We start from the raw sequence: 19743 nt of genomic DNA on the forward strand, positions 1-19743 counted from the left end.
CACCTCCGAAGACCCTGACCCTCCAAACACCTCCACATGCTCACAATTGCCACAGGTCACGGCAGAGCTGCCAGCCGCGCAGGAGCCTCTGAGAGCAACACCTGCATATCCCACACCGACCTGGAGGAAGCGGGGCAAGTACGGAGCCCTCACCTCTGTAGTCAAAGGTAACCACGTGGTAGCCAAGGGAACTCAGCACCTGGAAGTGAAAAACAAACACCTGGGCAACATGGCTCTGACTAAACCCACTAAACCCAAGCAATTCCAAGTGACTTTATGTAATTTGCCATTCTCTGGCATATGATCTACAAAGTCCATTCACCCCGATCTCGGAAACTATCCCCAGAGGCAGCACAATGGGAAGCATTCCGTGGGGAGACGTCCATGACAGGCAGTGCCAGAAAGACCGACAGTGAGCACTAACTCAAAACTATTAGGAGGACCCCCTTCTGTTCACGCGTCCTCGAAAGAACAGCCAGAAGCAGGAGGCAAGCAACGCTCCATCTGTCACAGACCGTGTGGGTCACACCCCATGGGCACTGCTCCATCCATCTGTCCACTGTGTGGCCCCTTCTGTCTGTCATAAGCTAAGGGCACCGCTCTGTCCATCATAAACTGTGTGCCGTCCTCACCTACCTTGTAAAGCTCCACCCGGTGGTCGCCTCCTCTAGATCATCAGGGAAAGGAAACAAGCATGGCTGTTAGTGCATCTTCTCAGAAAGGGGGCCCAGGATCAGCACAGTAGCATCTGGGCCCTTAGTGCCTGGTCCCCAAATCTACACGGGAGGCTGATGGACAGGTCACCTCCTCCTCAGGGCACCTACATGGCTCCCAGCTTGCCTCCACAGTATGGTGCCAAACAAGGGACAGTCTGAACATTTGGGGGATATTTCTTAACTATTACCTCACCTTTGGTTTGAGTAGGCCATACAAACCTTCAGTACAAACCCCAGAAGACACAAAGGGCCCCTCAGCTCCCCAATGTCCAGGACCACCCATGAACAGGAGGGAAGCACTTCCTTGCTGGCACACACACCACGGGGACAGGCCACAGGCAGCTCCTGCCCCAACCTTTTCACCTACAGAGCCACAGCCAACTCTCAGAACTCTCCTCCTCGGCCATTCACGCCCTCCCCTCGTGGTCACTTTGGTTCTTTCCCACCTGCTGCTAACTGAGGTTCTGCTGCTGCGGCCACCCCCTAATGTCCTTCCACACACGTGTGTCCGTGGGTGGATGCTGGGTCGAAGGTGCCATCGTGATCTGACAGCCACTGTGAGCCTCCTAGCCCCTCACCAGCAGGCTCCAGCTTCAGTGGCTCGGCCGAACACCACGGCCGAGCAGGCGCCACTGCTGGTACCACCCCACGCCTGCACCTCTCTCCAAGGACTGTCCACCTCTTTCTCCCACTTTCTGCCCAGATGCTGGCTGGCTGTTACTGTGCACAGACACCCAAGCGGGGATAGGGAGAGGGAAACACATCAGCAGGCGGGCTCACCCTCACCAGACTTCTCAGCTCTTTCCCTTCTTTATGAGGAGCATTTGGTCAATTTCCGGGGTGTGTGTTCATGGAGCGAGCGTCCTCAGGGGAGGCGAGAACACGACGAAGGAGGAAAGCCAATATAACCCAGAAACAAACACTCAAAGGACTTCGCTTCAAGACCAGAAAGAAATACTGCAGTGTCTTCAGTTATCTTTGCAACCATTTGTCATGGCTCTTTTCTAAATGTTCCCAACACCCTACCTTGAGCAAGAAGGGGGATTTAGAGCGTGATGGGGCTGGGGGCATCCTGGGGATCCGAGTCTCAGGGAACCACGGCTGCTGCTGTCCTGCCCGGCCGGGTGGCCGCCAAGATCTGCAGCCTGAGTAGTCCTTGGGGATGGGGGGTGGGGGTGGGCAGCAAACCTTCAAAGTCACAAGATTCCTTCCATCCTGAAGTTACAGATAGACTTTGTATTCTTTACCATGTGATTGGCACTGCTCACAAAGAACTCCAAACTTCCCTCATTTATAGAAAGAGGCTACAGGAGCTGTTTGTATTCACTTGCTCTTTGAAAAGCGGAAGAGAAACCCGCTGTAGCTTGTCGCAGACTGCCAAGTGCGTGCTGAGTCAGTAGCTCAGCGCTCCGCTCTCCCGGCTCAGAGTGTCCTTGTGGGGCCCACTTCCTGGACATCCTGCTACATCCTCTGTGTAGCCCCTCTGCCCAGACGCCCTCTGTGGCCTGCTTTGTCCTCCTCGCCGGTTCTGCCTGTGAAATGACTGACCCCAGCCCGGCCCCGCGGTGCCCGGCCTCCTGCTGCTTCTTGCTGGCTCTCTCTCACGAGACCCAAGGAACAGGGACCCTCCCAGGGGTTTCAGGCAATGCTTGTTCAGAAAACGCCCCTCTTCCTCTCACCCCACCAGCTCTCCTGCAGGCTCTTCTCAACAAGGCTGAACGTGTGGGCTGGAAGGAGCCCTCTTTGAACAATGGCTCCAGTCCCCGCTTGTCTGAAAGACATCCATTAAACCTACTCTCGAACAGCACCTGGGCGAGGGCTTTATCTGCACAGACGCAGGTGCTTCCTTGATGGCCCAGTGGGATGCGCTGGCACTGCCGGCTCAGGGCTGCAAGTACCCTGGCCTGAGAGCGTGGCATGGCAGCCCCCGAGGACAAGCTTGTCCCTGCATGCTCAGCTGGGTCTCTTCATGGGACTCCCCCACCTTCAACGTCACCCTCGCCCCTCCCCAGGAAGCATGCCTCCCCCTCCAGCAGGGCACACCTGCCAGCGAGAAAGTTTCCTCAGACCAGACAGCAGATGCTGGGTGAGCAGAGGCGACTTCCTGGGCACACAGTGGCTCTGCAGGGTCTCAGCAAACCTCGGCTGAGGGACCATGCCTCCTGCCCACTGAGAAGCCTTGTTCCCTAACCCAGGAAGAAGGACACCCCTCTGGCTGAGGCTCTGGGTCGCTCTGACAACCTCCATCCCACCCCAGGCACGAGCTTCAGACCAGGGATTTCTGGACACAGCTGCCCACATCTGCTCAGCCGGTGGTTTCCAAGCAAGCAGGCCCGGTCCACCTTGCACACAGCCCTGCTCTGCTCTGGGCCTGTGGGAACACGACTTCATGCAAGCTTCTCCCAAACCCCAGACAAACCCTGCCTCTTCCTGTGTTCTCAGGACGCCTGTGTCCCGGGTGCACCCACGCTCTCACTGCGATGGGCCCCACAAAGGAGCCCCTCCTCACCTGGTGCCCGCGTTCCCGTGCAGGTACAGGATGATCGGGTGGCTAGAAGCCAAGGCATCCTCATACCACATCTGGTCCTTCCCTTGGGCGTTCTTCCACCAGACAGCGGGGACAGTGTGCCTGGAAGCAGAAGCAGAGGGGAGCGGCAGGTGACGCGCCTGCAGACGGGATGCCCACGGCTCAAGTCACAACTGAGCGGACAGCAGAAGGCCGGGTGGGCTGACTCCAAGCTGTGAGGGCAGCTCCTGGCAGCTCAGGCAGGTCATTTCCTGACTCGCGGATGGGCCCTCTCTGGGCCCCAGAAGCTTGCCCCAGCACCAGTTACTAGGGGTGGGGTGACAGCCACTCCTCCTGTATAAAGGGGAAGCTATGTGAGCTCAGACCCCTTCCAGCTGGGTTCCAGCACAGAACGGGCACTGAATGGACACTGAGCAACGCCACGTCCCCTCAAACTCATCCATGTCTTTAAGTACGTGACTTAACTCACGATGCAAGACATACCGTGCTGTTATATGTACTAATTCAGCAACACGGGTCTACGGGCTGGACTGGAAGCCCGGCCATCCTTAATGCACCATTTCTAACACAGAGCCTCTCCACAAGCCGTCTTGGCACAGACGCACCTCTGCAGGAGACGTCACAGGCCCACGTGAGCAGTCCTTCCATGCCTGGCCAGGCAGGTGGACACTTGTCTATGTGGCCAAACCCTCCTTTAGAGAGGTGCTCTGGTTCATCTTAACTCAGGACACATCAAAGTCACTGTTCATCACTGGGGAGGGTCTGATTTAATACCTTTTTTCTGTAAAACTTATTCAAATTCATTCTTGGGAAGTTTTAAAAACATTACATGGCCGATTTCTTCTTTTCTAAGTGTTAGCATCTCGTTTCTAACGTAGTCTCTCTGACCCATTTCAGAGGATTGCATTTTGGGTGGTTCTGAACGCTGCAATTATCACTCTCCCACAATTACAAACCTATGAGAGGGAAAGGTATATTTGGAAGGTGCTGGGAGCTGATATGCCTCCAGTAGCCAGCCTACCCAAACTCGGAGCTCCTGACAAAGGCCCAGGCAAGCTCTCCATCCCTGGGCTCCTCCCCCTGCCTGGCAGAGGGGAGCTGCCCTCCCACCACCACCCGCCTCCAGCTCCTCCACAGCAGCAGGACATGGCGAGGTGCCAGTGAGGGCAGGTGGTGAATGGAGCTGCTGCCACCCAAGGGCCCGCACTGTGATCAAGACAGCGCAGGGAGCAGACCTGGGCGGGCAGTGGTGCCCACCAGCACACAGCGGCTGTCGCTTCCCAGAGACTCATGTGGTCATCACCAACACGACCTTCACAGGTAACTGTCCACAAATACCTGTCCTGTAACACGGCTGTTCTGCTCGAGGAAGAAGCCTGGCTGAGCCCACATCTTCAAAGCACAGACCCTCTTAACCATCACGAGAGCCGCCAATTCCCCCAAACACCTCTGAGCAAAACATGTCAGGCTTCTGACTGAAAATGAAAATGCACAGCGGCCTGCATGCACACACTGGTCGTAAATGCTCCGTTAAAACAAACCAGAAATGACCAAAGACAGCCCCAGCCTCAGCCACTACGAACCAGAACCTCCCTCTCACTCTCTGGTCTTTACGCAGGAGCCCCTGCCCTCCGCACAGCACAGGGAAGCGATTCAGAGCACTTCACTCAGAAGCTTCTCACGTCCACAACAGTTCTACTGAGACAAAGGCAGCAATTCAGAGCTGCTTCTGAGAGAAAGAGAAGACGCCACAGGAAAGCCGGTCCGCTCTGGTTCTGTTGTTTGTAAACACCAACTAGTCTACAGAAAAAGCATTAAATCATATTCCAAAGAAATGCCAAGAAGTCACAAAACTTAGGCCCAGCCTAAATTTATGGCTAAAAAAGTAAACGCTAAGAAAAGAGCAAAGGCCACCACTACCAAGAGCTGAGAGTGCTGTGAAAGAAATGCAGCTGTTTGCAACAACTGGGTGGGCCCTTCTCTGCAAGACAGGTGTGGCTCAAGCCTGCGCTCACGATTCTGTGATATATTCTGTTTCTGGCGTTCTTCTCTCCTGGAAACGAGGCTTTCTGCAAAAACCAATCTGGTTTGAAAACCTCAGAACAGAGCTGGTGCTGCCATCTCGTGCCCCATTATTCAAGGAATTTAGCTGAGATCTTTCCTTTGGAAACAGCAGGCAAAAGATAAAAATGGACAAGCAAGAGTTTCAGAGACGGCTCCGCTATCAAGAGGCGGTGCCCGGCCCTGCAGCCCTGAGGCTGCACACTCACCAGACTCCAAGGGTCACGTCTTCCTCTGGCTGGAGGTAGTAATTACAGGTGTGATTCAAACCTTGATCCTGTGGTTTTTTCAAATCAATGAAATAGGGAACGCGCACTGTGGGGGACAAAGAGATGGAAACCAGGATTAGTGAGGGTGGACGGACACACACGTACACAGCAGAGGTGAAGCTCTCAAAAAGTGCCAAGTACTTTCCCAACGCCATACTGCCTGGGGCACCGGGCCCTCCAGCCTCAGGCGGGGCTGGAGGTAGGTGTATCCACAGATCCTTGGCAAGGACGAGGTCCAAGCAGAGACCCATTGAAGGCTGTTCAAGGTGTGAGAAGATGTGAAGGAGGGAAGGAAAGATCCTTGGGAGACCTGAGGGTTGGCCTGGCCATGAGAGAGGCTGGAGACAAGGAGGCTACGACTGAAGGCTGGAGCCAGGGTGCTGGGGGAGGGACTGTGGGAAAGGCGACAGATGGATGTGTGTTCTGGACCTGGGGCCACGGGCTTGATGACCACCTGAATGTGGGTGCGGGCCAGGTAAGTGGGATTCTGAGGTTCCTAGTGCTGTCATTTAACAGAGAGTGAGGCCGAAGATGAAGAGTGGGTGCCAGAGGTGGAGGAATCCACAGAACCCACAAGCCACACAGAGTCGAGGGAAGGCATGGGAACATGACAGCAGCTACTCATTCAGCCCTGAATTTAACAGGTGACCTGTCGACAGGGCAACGGCTGATAAACTGCAGTGCACCCAACGATGGGAAGCCCTGGGCCTTCAGACAGGGGCAGCCGATATCGACAGACCTGGAGGAACCTCTGTGAATTACAGGCAGGCGAGAAGAGCAGGGAAGGAGGGTAAGATCACTGTGCTGCGACTACGTAATCCCATGTCGCCACTGTACAAGCAAGCAACACCAATGCCAATGCCAACACCAACACAGTGTGGCTTGGAAAGAAATACAGAGAGACACACCAGGCTGTGAACATGGGTTTAAAGTGTGTGGGGGGGGTGGAGGCGAGTGTGTAATTTTCCCCTTGTATACCAGTGCACTTTTATTGCTTGAGATGAACACAATTTTTGAAGTTATATTTAGTTGAAAAATGAAAAACAAAAAACCAAACCTTGAGATGGGATTTACTCACATTATAGAATGGCAATTCCCAGGGTGGGTGGGGACAAAGTGCGGTGTAACCCTGACTTCCAGCCAGTCTTCAACAAGGAAGTCATGCAACTCTGGTTTTCTTTGGTGAAGAGAGTAGTTTCATTGTGTAACTCACACGGCCTCTCGGCACCAGAGCCCTGCATGCCCACTTCACGCCCCAGGGCCTTTGCACCTGCTGCGCCCCCAATACTCTGCACCCACATACCTACATTCCAGCTCTTACTTTGTCAAATGTCCCCACAGCTCAGTAAATGTTCACTGAAGAAATGAAACAGCCAACTCACGAGGACGTAGAGATATGCACACGCTCCTTCCCCCCCAGGAATTCCCTGAGCATTTTAAACCACGGGGAAGACAAATCCTCCCACCAGGGCTGCTTTTGAACCTCCAGCTTCTTAATCCATCTCTTTTCCAAGCAGCAGGCTACATTTTAAAAACTTTAATTATTTTCTCTCAAAAGAAAACCGGCACTCAAAGGAGGTGGCATCCTATTTACTGGTGCACCTTCCCGGTACTCTGACCACCGTCCCTGAAACAGGCTGGTACGACTGTGACCACAGCACTTGCTCAACCATGGGTCACATGTGATGATTCTGGGATTTGCACCCAGGCAGCCCGACTCCATAGCCCACACTCTTGACTAATTGGATAGGAAGTGAGGAAGGTAAACTGGCTCTGATCCTGGTGGGCCCTGAATGTTCTCAAATTGGGTCCCCCCAAAAGATATATTGAAGTCCTAACCCCCAGCACATCAGAAGGTGACCTCATTTGGAAACAGAGTCTTTACAGAGATAATCAAGCTTAAGTAAGGTCATTTGGTGGACCTGATCTAATACGACTGGTGTCCTTATCAAAAGGGAATTTGGATACAGACAGACAGAAGGAAGCCAACATGAAGTCACAGGAGAAGGCAGCCGTGTGATGGAGGCAGGGGCAGCAGTGGTGCTGCTACAAGCCAAGGAACACCAGCCACCACCAGAGGCTGGGAAGAGGCAAGGAAGAGGGAGCCCAGGCCTGCCAACACAGGGATTTCGAAGCTCCAGAACTGGGAGAGAATACATTTCTGTAGTTTTAAGCCACCCCGTCTGCGGTGTCTGTTATGCTGTGGAGTCAGAGTTCACTCTGACAACATCCTCAGGGAGGGCTCCTGACCAGCAGGCCTAGAAAGGTCTCCCCTGGACGCGTCTCTTTCAGACGGAAGTGCCCACTCCTGCCATCCCTGGTGACTGCTCCGTGCTGGGGAAGCCGAGGCTGCAGCGTCAGGTGGCAGTTCATCATCTGACCACTGAGGGGAAACGACTTTGTCAGTAAAACTCTGAATATGTCCAACAAGTGCTGATTCAATCAACTCTGCTCCTGAGGCCGGAGTGCCCGTGCTAAAGGGAAGGTGGGCACCATCGAGGGCTGAGGGCACTGCTGTCAGGCCTCACGGGCTCTCTCCCAGAAAAGGCAGCCATGCAGCTTACGCGCTGCCCCAGAGTTCCGAGAGGGCCCCTACCAGTGAAAAGCATCTTCCGAAGATTAGCAGTTAATCTTAAAAGCTTCCAAGCCCGAGAAATCTAGAACCAAGAAACTCAATTCTGCTCTAGGACAGACTCATCCCACCAAGCCCGTCCTCCGGTTCACTTTCATTTCTGTTTTAGAAACCGTGGGAAAGGATGCAGTTAATGCACCAAGTACAGCAGGTGCTGCCTGTGTGCCTCCCCTCCAGCTAGCGAGAGGTGCCTGGTGAGTCCCGGGGGGTGAGACAGCCCCAGAGGAACCACCTGGCCACTACTGGTAAAAGCAAGCAGAACTTCTGCCAAGACAAAGGAACGGAGTCAAGGGGTGCAGGGCCCCAGGCTGGCCTGAGGAGGGTCCAGGATCTGCCTGGACCAGAACACGGCTCACTCCTGCTGGCCTTCGTGTGGCCACAGCCCTTGGCCCGTGACTCTGGGATGCAGGCTGGAGCCCACCCTCCTGGCCCCTGCTTCCACCGCAGGGCTGAAGCAAGGAGAGAGCACCCAGCCCGCCAGCAGTCCCCTGAGGTGGCAGGGGCAGGAGTCGGGAGCCGGGGACAGTGACCCAGCTCCTCATCGCTATCAATTACAAGCTCCGCCTCACACAGAAGTTGAGTGCACAGCCCAGGGACCCAGCACACAGGCCCATGCAGCTGTCAGGACCAGGCCTCTGGTTTCTCCTGCTTCCCCAGCTGTGTATCATCCACCCTCTGACCTCGTTGTCATTTATCAGCAACCACAAACATCATCGGGAGCGATTTAGAAAGGACCCTCAAGAGATGATGCTCGGTAAGCAGTGAGTAAACACATGAATGAACAGAAAACAACTGAGTCTGCCATCCTTTCCTCAGCCAATCTAGAAGATACTCGTGGGGTGAGAGGCCAGAACTCCTGGGCTGCAGGGAACACGTCTGACTGCCTGAGAACTTTGAACATCGGGGCTATGCCCCATCCCAGGCACTGAGTAAAGACCACCCTGATATATGGGAAGAGGTGGGGCACCAACAAGGGAAGGGCCGGGAAGGCCCTCTGGGTTTTATCAAACGCCAGTTCCCCGAAGGGCTCTGGGCTTCCACAAGAAGAAAGGGATAAGGAAAGAAAGCTATCAGGGATCACAGGGACTGCTAAGGGGAAGGAAAAAGAGGAGGCTGAAGGACTGCCATCCCGTGGAAGCTGTAGTGGACAGGCTGGCCTTCTGCTTGAACAACAAATGAGCAATTCATATATTAACCCTAATCTCCAAAAAAGGCCCAAGGCAGTGTGCAGACAAGAGCAGTTTTACACCAGCCTCTGAACTGAAACATTCCTTCCCACCAGGAGATGGTTCTAAATCCCAGGGCAAAGACTGTGACAAGGCGCTGCTATCACCACAACATCACCGGGCTGGGGGCGGGGGTACCGACTTTTGAATGGAGTGGAGTATCGAAAAGCACATATATTTATGCTAACATGTACAGACACACACAAAAAGACCAGCAGGAAATAAACAATGTGACAGCAATTTTCTCTGAACAAGTTTCATTTTCTTCTTCATGCCTTTCAGAGTTTTTCAGTTCATCTTTCGTTTTTAGAAAGATCATGTATTTTTTATGAAAATATATTTTAAGTAGAATAATGCCTTAAATCATAGATGCTATCCTTCATCTAATGCTTATTTATCTGAGTTATACATTTAGTTTCAGAGAGAGTTGCTATGAACTTAAGACTATTTTAATCATGTTTTGGGGCCCAAAAGATTGTTACACTTCCTTCAATATCCAAATGGAAATCCACAGCTCACAATTCACATCTTGAGGAGACAAGAACGAAGGTGCCCCCTGAACACGCAGGCCCTCCAGAAGCGTGAGATGAAACTGCCAAGTCACACCGCAAGACAGCCTGGAGATCCCCATCTCCTCCACGGGGAGGGGCACACACAACCATCCCACTTCCACACAGCAGGCATATGGAAACAAGGAGTTGGGGACGGGTGTCTCTCTGGGGGGTGCAGGGCGGCCCCACGGCCCAGCCTGGCCCTCCTCTTCTGTGCCAGAGAACCCAGGAACATCCTGCCATTTCATTAGGAAATCAACAGTGCAAAATTTGTGGGCTGTGTCTAAAGTTACCCCAATGATTGACCTAAAGAAAATCAACTCTATTCAAATATTTGCTGGGGCCCCGCGGTGTGGCAGCCCAGAGGGCAGCAGGCCACCTGCTGCCAAGACACCTGCCCAAGGGGCCTGGAGTTGTCCGGAGGCCTGCCTTGTGGGAAAGCTGTGCAGGGCTGACTCTAAGGTCTACTATTGGGAAATCTGCAGCCTGTGGCTTCGTGTTTGCGTGTAACTCAAACTCTCTTCTGTGCTAGACTGACTGTGGGCATTTAAGGGACACTACAGTCAGAAAAAAACAAAACTTTCTTGATTTTAATAGGTTGTGAGTTCCTTCTAAGTTTGTGCTTCTCACAAGTGGTGAAAACTCAGGGATGATAAATTCCTGGAAGTTTAGCCACGTTTATGTTAGAAAAATCAAATGCTTCTTAGTGTACCTACATGTGTTTTACACTTACTTTATGACACCCAAATACAAAACGCATTTTAGGTTTATGAAGTATTAAATATCCACCTCACTATTTCTGTCCCTCCTCCTCCTGTGCCTCTTTAGAGCAGACATTCCCTTTCAGCAGCGACATCCACTTTTCTGTGATCAAGTCTACTGCAGACTTAACACCCCAAACTCATGTGCCCCAATGCACACGGGCCTCTGCAGAGTCTGCAGCACTGGTGTTACTCCAGACGAGGGGCCACCCACACCCTGCCTTGCAACACCTCTTGTCTGTCCTCTCCTCCCACCTCCTCTTCACCAGCTCCCCTGCTGCCTCCATAGCACCAGCCCAGCTTCCCAAGCCTCCAGCTCCGACACACACAAGTTCAAACCCACTCCTTGCAAACCAGCACAGCCAAGAGCGTGCAGAGCCTGCCTCACCTGTCCTGAGGGCTCCCCACACCCAACTGCGAGGCCATCTCTCATGAGGCACCTGTTGTGTGCCAAGCACCATGTTCTATCCACCGACCTCGAAGGCCCGCAGGCGCAGTCCCTTCCCGCCTGGCCTCATCTTGAAGGTGTAAAAGGATGCTCCATAAAAGGATTATTCCTGGCAACCGTATACCTTCCACTTCATAAACCTGATACTTCTACCCTTTTTCCTCCCACTTGCCCAAAAGTAAACATATAGCATGAAAAAAAAAACAAACTTTGGAACACACCAGGTCCAAGTTAACTGAAGAAGACTATAACACCTGGAAAGCCAGCATATAATTCCACAGAAACCAAAGTATGTCAGGGTTTTTTGTTTTGTTTTTCATTTTAACATCTTTATTGGGGTATAATTGCTTTACAATGGTGTGTTAGTTTCTGCTTTATAACAAAGTGAATCAGTTATACATATACATATGTTCCCATATCTCTTCCCTCTTGCGTCTCCCACCCTCCCTATCCCACCCCTCCAGGCGGTCACAAAGCACCAAGTTGATCTCCCTGTGCTATGCGGCTGCTTCCCACTAGCTATCTACCTTACTTACGTTTGGTAGTGTATATATGTCCATGCCTCTCTCTCGCTTTGTCACAGCTCACCATTCCCCCTCCCCATATCCTCAAGTTGTCAGGGTTTTTTAAGGGGGAAAAAAAAGATTTTTTTTTTAATTTAAAGAAAAAAGGCCTAATTATTTTTAAGGCACTATTTTCAGTGGTCACCTTTTCCAAGGATAGTTAACCTCCTAGACTGCACAAAGGACAGCGCATCCCCAACATGACAGCTTCGGAAGACTCTCCATGTAATCAACATTTCTACCCACCTCAGCTGAAGAAAGACCCCCCCACCATGCAGTAGTCACCTGTGCACACAAATGCCAACCCTGAAGAGCAATGCCCTCATTACAAACATCTTTTAACTGGGAGGGGGCAAAGGGAACCTTCTGGACAATAAAAAGCCTCTATTTCCTGATCTCAGTAGTGAATATATAAATACATAAATCACCATGAAAATGAACTCTTACTAAAATGAAAGGAAACATGGACACACAGCACTTACCGAAATTCAAGAAAATCAGTTTGGCCTGTATCCCAGGACACAGTTTGATGAGAAATGGAATGGCCATGTACAACCCCACGACACAGAGGAGTATCTTCCTCAGTCGGAAGCACAGGCCCTTTCGCCTGAAAGAGAAAAGCAGTGAGCAGGTCAAAGGCAGGAGTGAGTCTGCTGTGGTTCACTAACAGCGTCACTGACCACGATCCACACATTTTGTTTCCAACAAGAGTATCACCAATGATAAGAGGAGCCTCCCACCTGCTTTTGCCTTTTAATTTGCGCTTAGAACTCTGCCAGTTACTCTAGTAGGGTAAAATTTGTTTCCCGAAAGCCAAAGAAACAGTCCTGCTGATTTCCTTTGTGTGCCCTGGAATCAGAACCCAGCACAGCCATCAGATCCTCAGAAAGTGCCCAACTTCATGTCAGACAGTAGCTGCAACTTCACCTCAGGAGAGTGGCTGCCTCTGAGCCTCTGACTGCCCTCCTGCAAGCAAGCGTGGGCTACCCATCAGAGGAAGTACGTATGCGACAGAACCTGCCACACCAGGTCCCGGGAGGCAGCTGGCCGGAAGGCTCTGGCCACCACTGCATGTTCTCATATTTCTGCCCGCATACCCTCCAGAGGCCCCTTTTGCGAGCACCTCGGGCCAAGTCATCATCCCAGGTCTCAAGACTCTTCTAATCCACAACCAGCTCCAAGACTTCCTCATTCTGTTCCTGATCCCCTGTTAAAAAATGTCCCTAGCCCAGAGAGTCTCAAACTTCTTGGACTAAGGGCCTCTCTACAACTGAAAAATTGAGGGCCCAAAAGAGCTTCTGTTCATATGATTTGTGTTTATTACTGTTTGTTTTATGAGAAATTAAAGAAAAATTTAAAATATCTATTAAGTCATCTAATAACAATAAACAACAATAAATATAATTAACATGTTATAAAAAATGATTATATTTTCCAAAACGAAAAATTTTAGTGAGGAGATTTTTACAAATTTCTTTAAGTCAGACAGCTTAACAGAAGACAGATGGGTTCTCGTATCTACTTCTGCATTCAATCTGCTGCAATCCCACACGTCACGCAGCATCTGGAAAGCTCCCGAAACCCCATGAGAGAATGAAAGTGAAAATGGCAAACAGCATCTCAGTGTTACCATGAAATCTCTCTGACCTCACGGACATGCTGAAGGGTTCTGGGGACCCCATGAGCCCCAAGCACACATGGAAACTGCTGCTTATCTCAGCATATCAAGTCTCAACCTCAATGGGTTTAGTTACTTATTTCTGGACTATTTCGAAAAAAAGTAAGGTGGTTTAAAAAAATATACCTTGAACTGCAATACAGAAGGATCTGAATGCATTAGGCTAGGGGCTTCCTTGGTGGCACAGTGGTTTAGAATCCTCCTGCCAATGCAGGAGACACGGGTTCGAGCACTGGTCCGGGAAGATCTCACATGGCACAGAGCAATTAAGCCCATGTGCCACAACTACTGAAGCCTGCGCGCCTAGCCTGTGCTCCGCAACAAGAGAAGCCACCGCAATGAGAAGCCCACGCGCCGCAACTAGAGAAAGCCCGCGTGCAGCAACGAAGAGCAAATGCAGCCAAAAATAAATAAATAAATTTATAAAAATAAATAAAAAGTTTTTAAAAAAGCATTAGGCTAAGTTAAATAAGACAGACACAAAAGACTACATACTGTATAATCCCATTTGTCTGAAATTCCAGAAAAAGCAAAACTACAGAGACAGAAATGCAGAACAGTGACCTCAGAGGCTGGGAGTAGAGGAAAGAGATTGCAAGGGGCACGAGGCAACTTTTGCAGTGATAGAAATGTTCTTTATCTGGACTGTGGTTGTGGACACATGAATGTATATGTTGGTAAATTTTATCGCATGTAAATAATACTTCAACAAAGCTGATGTAAATAATACCTCAATAAAGCTGATGACAAATATGCATATCTGACGATGTAATCCTTTCACTCATTCACTGGCTCATCCACCAGTCGTTACTGAGCACGGGGCACTCCTGGGGCAAGTGGACAATAAGGGCAGCAGACGATGCTGTCTGTGTCTCTGCTGTGCTCTCAGCTCAGCGGGGCAGACTAATGGGCTGTGAGAGAGGCATCTGGTGCAGGGTGACCTGACCTAGTCTGGGCTTCCAGGGAAAGGGCCACTGGTGGAAACACTAAGTCAGGAATACAGGAGTTAACTAGATGATGCAGGAGAAGTTTAAAAGGGCATCTTAAATTCCATGTACAGTCTACCCATTCACTGAGGAAAGGCATACAATGTAGTGGTTAAGGTGCCGGCTCTGAAGTCAAATGATCTCGTCCAGCATCCAATCTACCACTTACTAGCTGTCATATTCCTCTTGAACAAAAAAAAATATAGAAATAGAAATGAAAAAAATGTATCTACCTGTAGCAATAAGGCTCTTCTACATTAAAATCATTTTCTTCTGGATTGAGTTATTATAATTATTATCGTACACATTAATCAAAATGACAAATATGTTATATTTTTGGTAAATTATTATTAAGCATGAAAAGTAAACTTTTATTGAAAATACATCTTTAAATGAGATGGATTCCACTACTTTCCCAAATGCATCATGTCTCTCTCTATATATTACTTATTGATAGAAAAAAGTGGGGCGGTTAGCATTAATTCTATTTCTGTTTTTGGTTTTTAAACATATAAGTATTGAGAACTTGTTCACATCAGTAAAAGGGAGTGGAAGTTTACTAGTATCACCACTTCTTCAGGGTTACATGCTCAAAATCACACAGTAAAAAAACCTCAAATAAGCCCTTTTTCATTTTTGTTGACAGCTAAGAATTTGACACCACCTGACTTGTAAAATTTTGATGCAGTCATTAGACATTCACTTTCTCAGCTTTTACCAAGAACTGAGCCCTCTTGCCTTGACCTTGACCTGCCTTTAGCAAGAATCCTGCTAAGTCATCCCCCACCTTGATATCTGATCAAGTCCATCATCCCCCCACCTTTGATGTCTAAACGCTTGACCTGCCTTTAGCAAGAGTCCCTCCACCCTTGATATCTCCTCAGTAATTTTTCATCCCCTGATCCCCTAACTCTACTTTCTGTCTGGAAATCCCAAGCCGTCTCCTCAGGAGGCATCCCAGAGAGGGCTGTACGCGTGCCTGACCTTTCTACCAGCTCCTTCTGTCCACCCTGCCAGGCCTTTTCCTTCCCACCCCAGCCCCACCTCCCTACAGCCACTAGAGCTTTAGGCCCCTGCCTACATGGGGGGCTGTTAAGGGACTCAGGGACTCCACACAGCCTCTACCTGAGGATGAAAAGGAAAAATGACATATTGGAGATAGGTCAGGTGTTTTACCCACGCAGCTGGGCTGTGGAAACACCCAGACTGCTGCTTGGTATTCTCAAAAAGTCCCTCACCTGAAATGTAGTCCATTGCCTCCACAGGATTACATATCATGGGAAATGAACATCTTAAAAGTCAAATATAGTAAAAAAGCATTAGTCCTCATCTTGAGCAGGTACCTTAAATTGTTCCATTTCCCCAAAACTAAATTCAGATAAAAAGATAAATAAAGCAGGGCAAAGACGAGAACCAACTCTTACGTTACATAAGCTGCTGAGTTTTGTGTGACTGTGATTATGCTGACTGGTGGCTCAGCTGTCAGGACGAGTGCAGTAAGATCTCTCTTTGTATCTGACTGTCTGTTTACATATGTATGGACATATGTGTGTGTATGTATGTACATATATAAGCTACAGCTGACCCTTGAACAGCGAAGGGGTTAGGGGTGCCAACCCTCCATGCAATTGAAAATCTGAGTATAACTTAAAGTTGGCCCTCCATTTTTGTGGTTCTGCTTCTGTGGATTCAACCAACCGTGGATCATGTGGTACTGTGGTACGTCTTTGGTGAAAAAAAATCTGTTTATGAGTGGACCCGCCCGCATAGTTCAAACCCGTGTTGTTCAAGGGTCCACTGTATTTGTGATGTTTTCCTAGCCCTGGATTGTATTACCAAATTAATTTATAAAACCCCTTTAAGGAGCTCTGTTCCAACTGGCTTAAAGAGAAATAAGTGACAAATTAAATATTCCTAAAACCCCCAGAAGTATAAGAACCCAAATATTTTTCAAGCTCATGTATAAATAAAACCAGTTTAGTGGTGTCAGTTTAATAAAAGCAGTTGTCCTCTTGAAACAGGAGGGAAGGGGGCAGGGCACAACCTTTAAAAGAGTGACACAGCCAAAGGACAAGACAAAAACTGGTTAGAACCAACTAGATCCAAGATGGTGGAAGATTCGACTTCCAGTAGACCTTGAGCCTCATTATATGCTAATTGTAATGCATTTGCTAAATGACGTACCCACCAGTGCCACGACAGTTCTGAGGCCAACCAAAAAAGGCCAAAAGCAGGCAGTGGCCCAATTCCTAGAAATCCCCGCCCCTTCCCCGAAATAGTTGGAATAATCCTGCTCATTAGCCTATGAAATTTACCCAGCCCACAAAAGCTAACCACACCATATTTCGGGGACGCTCACCTTCTGAGATGGTCCACACTCTGTGGAGTGTGTTTCTCTCTAAATAAATCCACTTCAACCTATCACTGTGTCTCTCAGTCGACAAGACATAAGGAACCTGAGCTTCATGAAGTCCTGAGACCAGGTGTGTGACCTCAATGAAAAGACAGTGGGTTTTGACCAGGTTCAACTCCTGGCATGTGGGTTCAAGTCCCACCTGAAGTGCATGGTTTCACTCTGAGTTACCAGCATTAAGTATAATATGAGCACACATTATCTGACTAATAAACCCAGGTAGAATAACAACCTAGTATAATCTACTAGATTATTAAGATTATAAATATTATAAACTCAACCTAAGAATAAAAGTACAAGTAGATATGTAGTAAAATTGCTTGAAATCCATTATTTCATGTATATCAAGTGCAGCAATAAAACAAAACCCACGTATTTAACTAAGGTTTTTATTCTGTGATTTTTTTTTTTGAAACTTGCCTAACACACGTGTTATAAAAATAATAAACAGGGAAATAACTTGATGATGGCTAGCTTACAGCATTCATGAAACAATCTCAGTATAACTGTTAAGAACCAGTGTATCGGACTTCCCTGGTGGCGAAGTGGTTAAGAATCTGCCTGCCAATGCAAGGGACATGGGTTCAATCCCTGGTCCGGGAAGATCCCACATGCCGCGGACCAACTAAGCCTGTGGGCCACAACTACTAAGCCTGCGCTGTAGAGCCCACAAGCAACAACTACTGAAGCCCGCGCGCCTAGAGCCCGTGCTCCACAGCAAGAGAAGCCATTGCAATGAGAAGCCCGTGCACCACAACGAAGAGTAGTCCCCGCTCGCTGCAACCAGAGAAAGCCCGCGAGCAACAATGAAGACCCAACGTGGCCAAAAATAAATAAATAAATAAATAAATAAATATAAAAGAACCAGTGTATCAGGCTGACGTGATATAAAAGTTTTATGAATGGATTTTTCAACAATAGCTGAAACCAAGCAGGACTCTGTGGGGCCCTCCTGGGCACAAAAGCCCTTCTGCACCCCCTGTTTCTAGGAGATAGGCTTCACTCAGCCTCCTTGACCTTCCCTGATTTCCAAAGGGCAGATTCAAACAGCTGCTAATTGGGGAAAGGAGGCAATGAGAAACAAGGGAGGGGCAGTCAAGAACAACAGTGCACCCTTGGGGCAGGGTCCTAGTTCCTCCTCAAGGGATATACAAAACAATATCTTTGAGTGTCTTCTGCAGGAACTAAGGCCCCCATCCAGGCGGAGGATGGTAATTTCAGGCTGAGCACAATATTCCTGTAGCACCATCGTAATACCTCACCACCAACCAATCAGAAGAAAGTTACACACCCTGCAGCCCTCACCCCAAATTTTGCCTATAAAAACTTTTCCACCAAAGCCATCAGGGGTTTCTGAGCATGAGCCACCGGTTCTCCTTGCTTGGCCCTGCAATAAACCTTTCTCTGCTCCAAACTCTGATGTGCTGGTTTGTTTGGCTTCACTGTGCATTGGGCACACTAACTTTGGTAATAAACATTTATCTTTTTCCCCCTGCCTGATCCCTCCAGAATTCAGAGACTCTGACTATTCTTATTTTCATGGCAATGTAGTTACTTGCATAACTTCAGCAAGAATCCATCTTCCTTGTGCAGAACACAATTGGAAACAATGATTATATAACCAAGGCTTTGACTGGAATGGCATATTTAAAAATGGTTCATAGAATTGTATACGACCAGACAGCTTTAAGGAACTAAGGCTGACTTTATGGAACCAATGTTTAGAAACGCTTCTTAGAAAAATAGGCCTGGTACCTAATTTACATAGGTCCCAGCCTTACTTACAGGTCACTTCCTGGCAGGCCCCAAAACTGTAGGATATTTTAAGGACTTCAGGAAGATAGGAATTCATCCAAATCTATAGGTACTGCAGTTCTTGGCTTGGCTTCCTAGCTTCGAATGACTTTTAAAAGTCTGAGATTCCTTATAAAATGTTCCAGCAAAGCAAACTTTTAAGAGGCCTATGTGGTCAACTGGCATGCTTGCTGCACTTATGTAAATGATTAGGCCAAATCTTTTTTTTTTTTTAAATAAAGAAAAATAATCTTACTTTGAGTATCTCTGATCAAAGAAGGACACGACTGTGGAGAGAAATTTTATGTTTCAACAGAAAACTGTAACACACCCTTGTGGGTTATTCAGATTTCTAGTCCTGTTCATTATCGTTGAGGTTTTATTATCTATCTGTAAACTGGTCTAGATCCTGCCCTCTTGTACATTTTATCAGTCTTCACCAAATTCTCAATTCTTTGGGTTTCCTTCAATACCTGGTTACAACCCTCCAAGTTAACATTTCTAATTTTCTTCACACCCTCTGACTGCCCAGATCCTCAATGGGACTCCAGGCTGTCGTGCAGTTTCCCCTTCCCTGAGGATCTGAAAAGTCCTTCTGGATGAAGCTGGTCAACTTGATGTAAACCTTTTCGAGCCTTCACCACAGCAGATCACGTGTGGGATGCCATTACCAAAGACATTCAAACTGCAAACCAGGAAATCCATCTTATTGCCATCCTCCCTCCACAACCTAAAAATGCTTCAAACTCAACGTTTAAATATCTTCTCAACTGACTGCCCTCTGGACTCAGAAAATGGGTTTAGAATCTGCTCCAACCATTAATCTTTGTTTTTCTTTTTGTTTGCTTGTTCTAACCCAAGGTCTTCTTTCCTACTGCAGATTGCCTACTTCTCACCTTGTCAGCTGAGTCTTCTCTCTGCAGCAATCAACCAGCTCCTCGCTTGTGAAACTTCTTGGGAAGTTTCAACTGGGGGAATGTGGGGACTGGCGACCCAAAAGAAATGGTCAAAGTTACTTCAAAGTGAAAACATCTGATTTCTAATAGATGCAGAAAGAAATCTCATTGGAAATTCCCTCCTCTGCCTAAGGCAGAGCTCTAGAAGAGTAGCTGCCACAA

At 48.8% G+C, this 19743-nt stretch overlaps 1 protein-coding gene across 23 annotated transcripts in view; it reads right to left on the reverse strand.

The window, feature by feature from the left end:
* Positions 1-19743, reverse strand: part of ABHD12 (abhydrolase domain containing 12, lysophospholipase) — a 99718-nt gene that overhangs the window by 40093 nt on the left and 39882 nt on the right. For 18 of the 23 annotated variants that reach the window (XM_089896531.1, XM_089896537.1, XM_089896533.1 and 15 more), the window contains 5 exons: positions 12237-12361; positions 5514-5619; positions 3226-3345; positions 637-667; positions 154-199 (listed from right to left, as the gene is read on the reverse strand). In XM_089896531.1, the coding sequence (XP_089752657.1) occupies positions 154-199; positions 637-667; positions 3226-3345; positions 5514-5619; positions 12237-12361 (428 nt within the window). Of the gene's footprint in view, positions 1-153; positions 200-636; positions 668-3225; positions 3346-5513; positions 5620-6651; positions 6751-12236; positions 12362-12494; positions 12941-19521; positions 19611-19743 lie in introns of those variants that run through there. The other 5 variants (XM_089896544.1, XM_089896543.1, XM_089896542.1 and 2 more) reach the window with 4 other exon arrangements.

The sequence above is a fragment of the Delphinapterus leucas genome, chromosome 15 (assembly GCF_059928025.1).
Source record: "Delphinapterus leucas isolate spDelLeu-1000000601 "Yukka" chromosome 15, BTC_Dleu_Yukka2, whole genome shotgun sequence".
Lineage (NCBI taxonomy): Eukaryota > Metazoa > Chordata > Mammalia > Artiodactyla > Monodontidae > Delphinapterus > Delphinapterus leucas.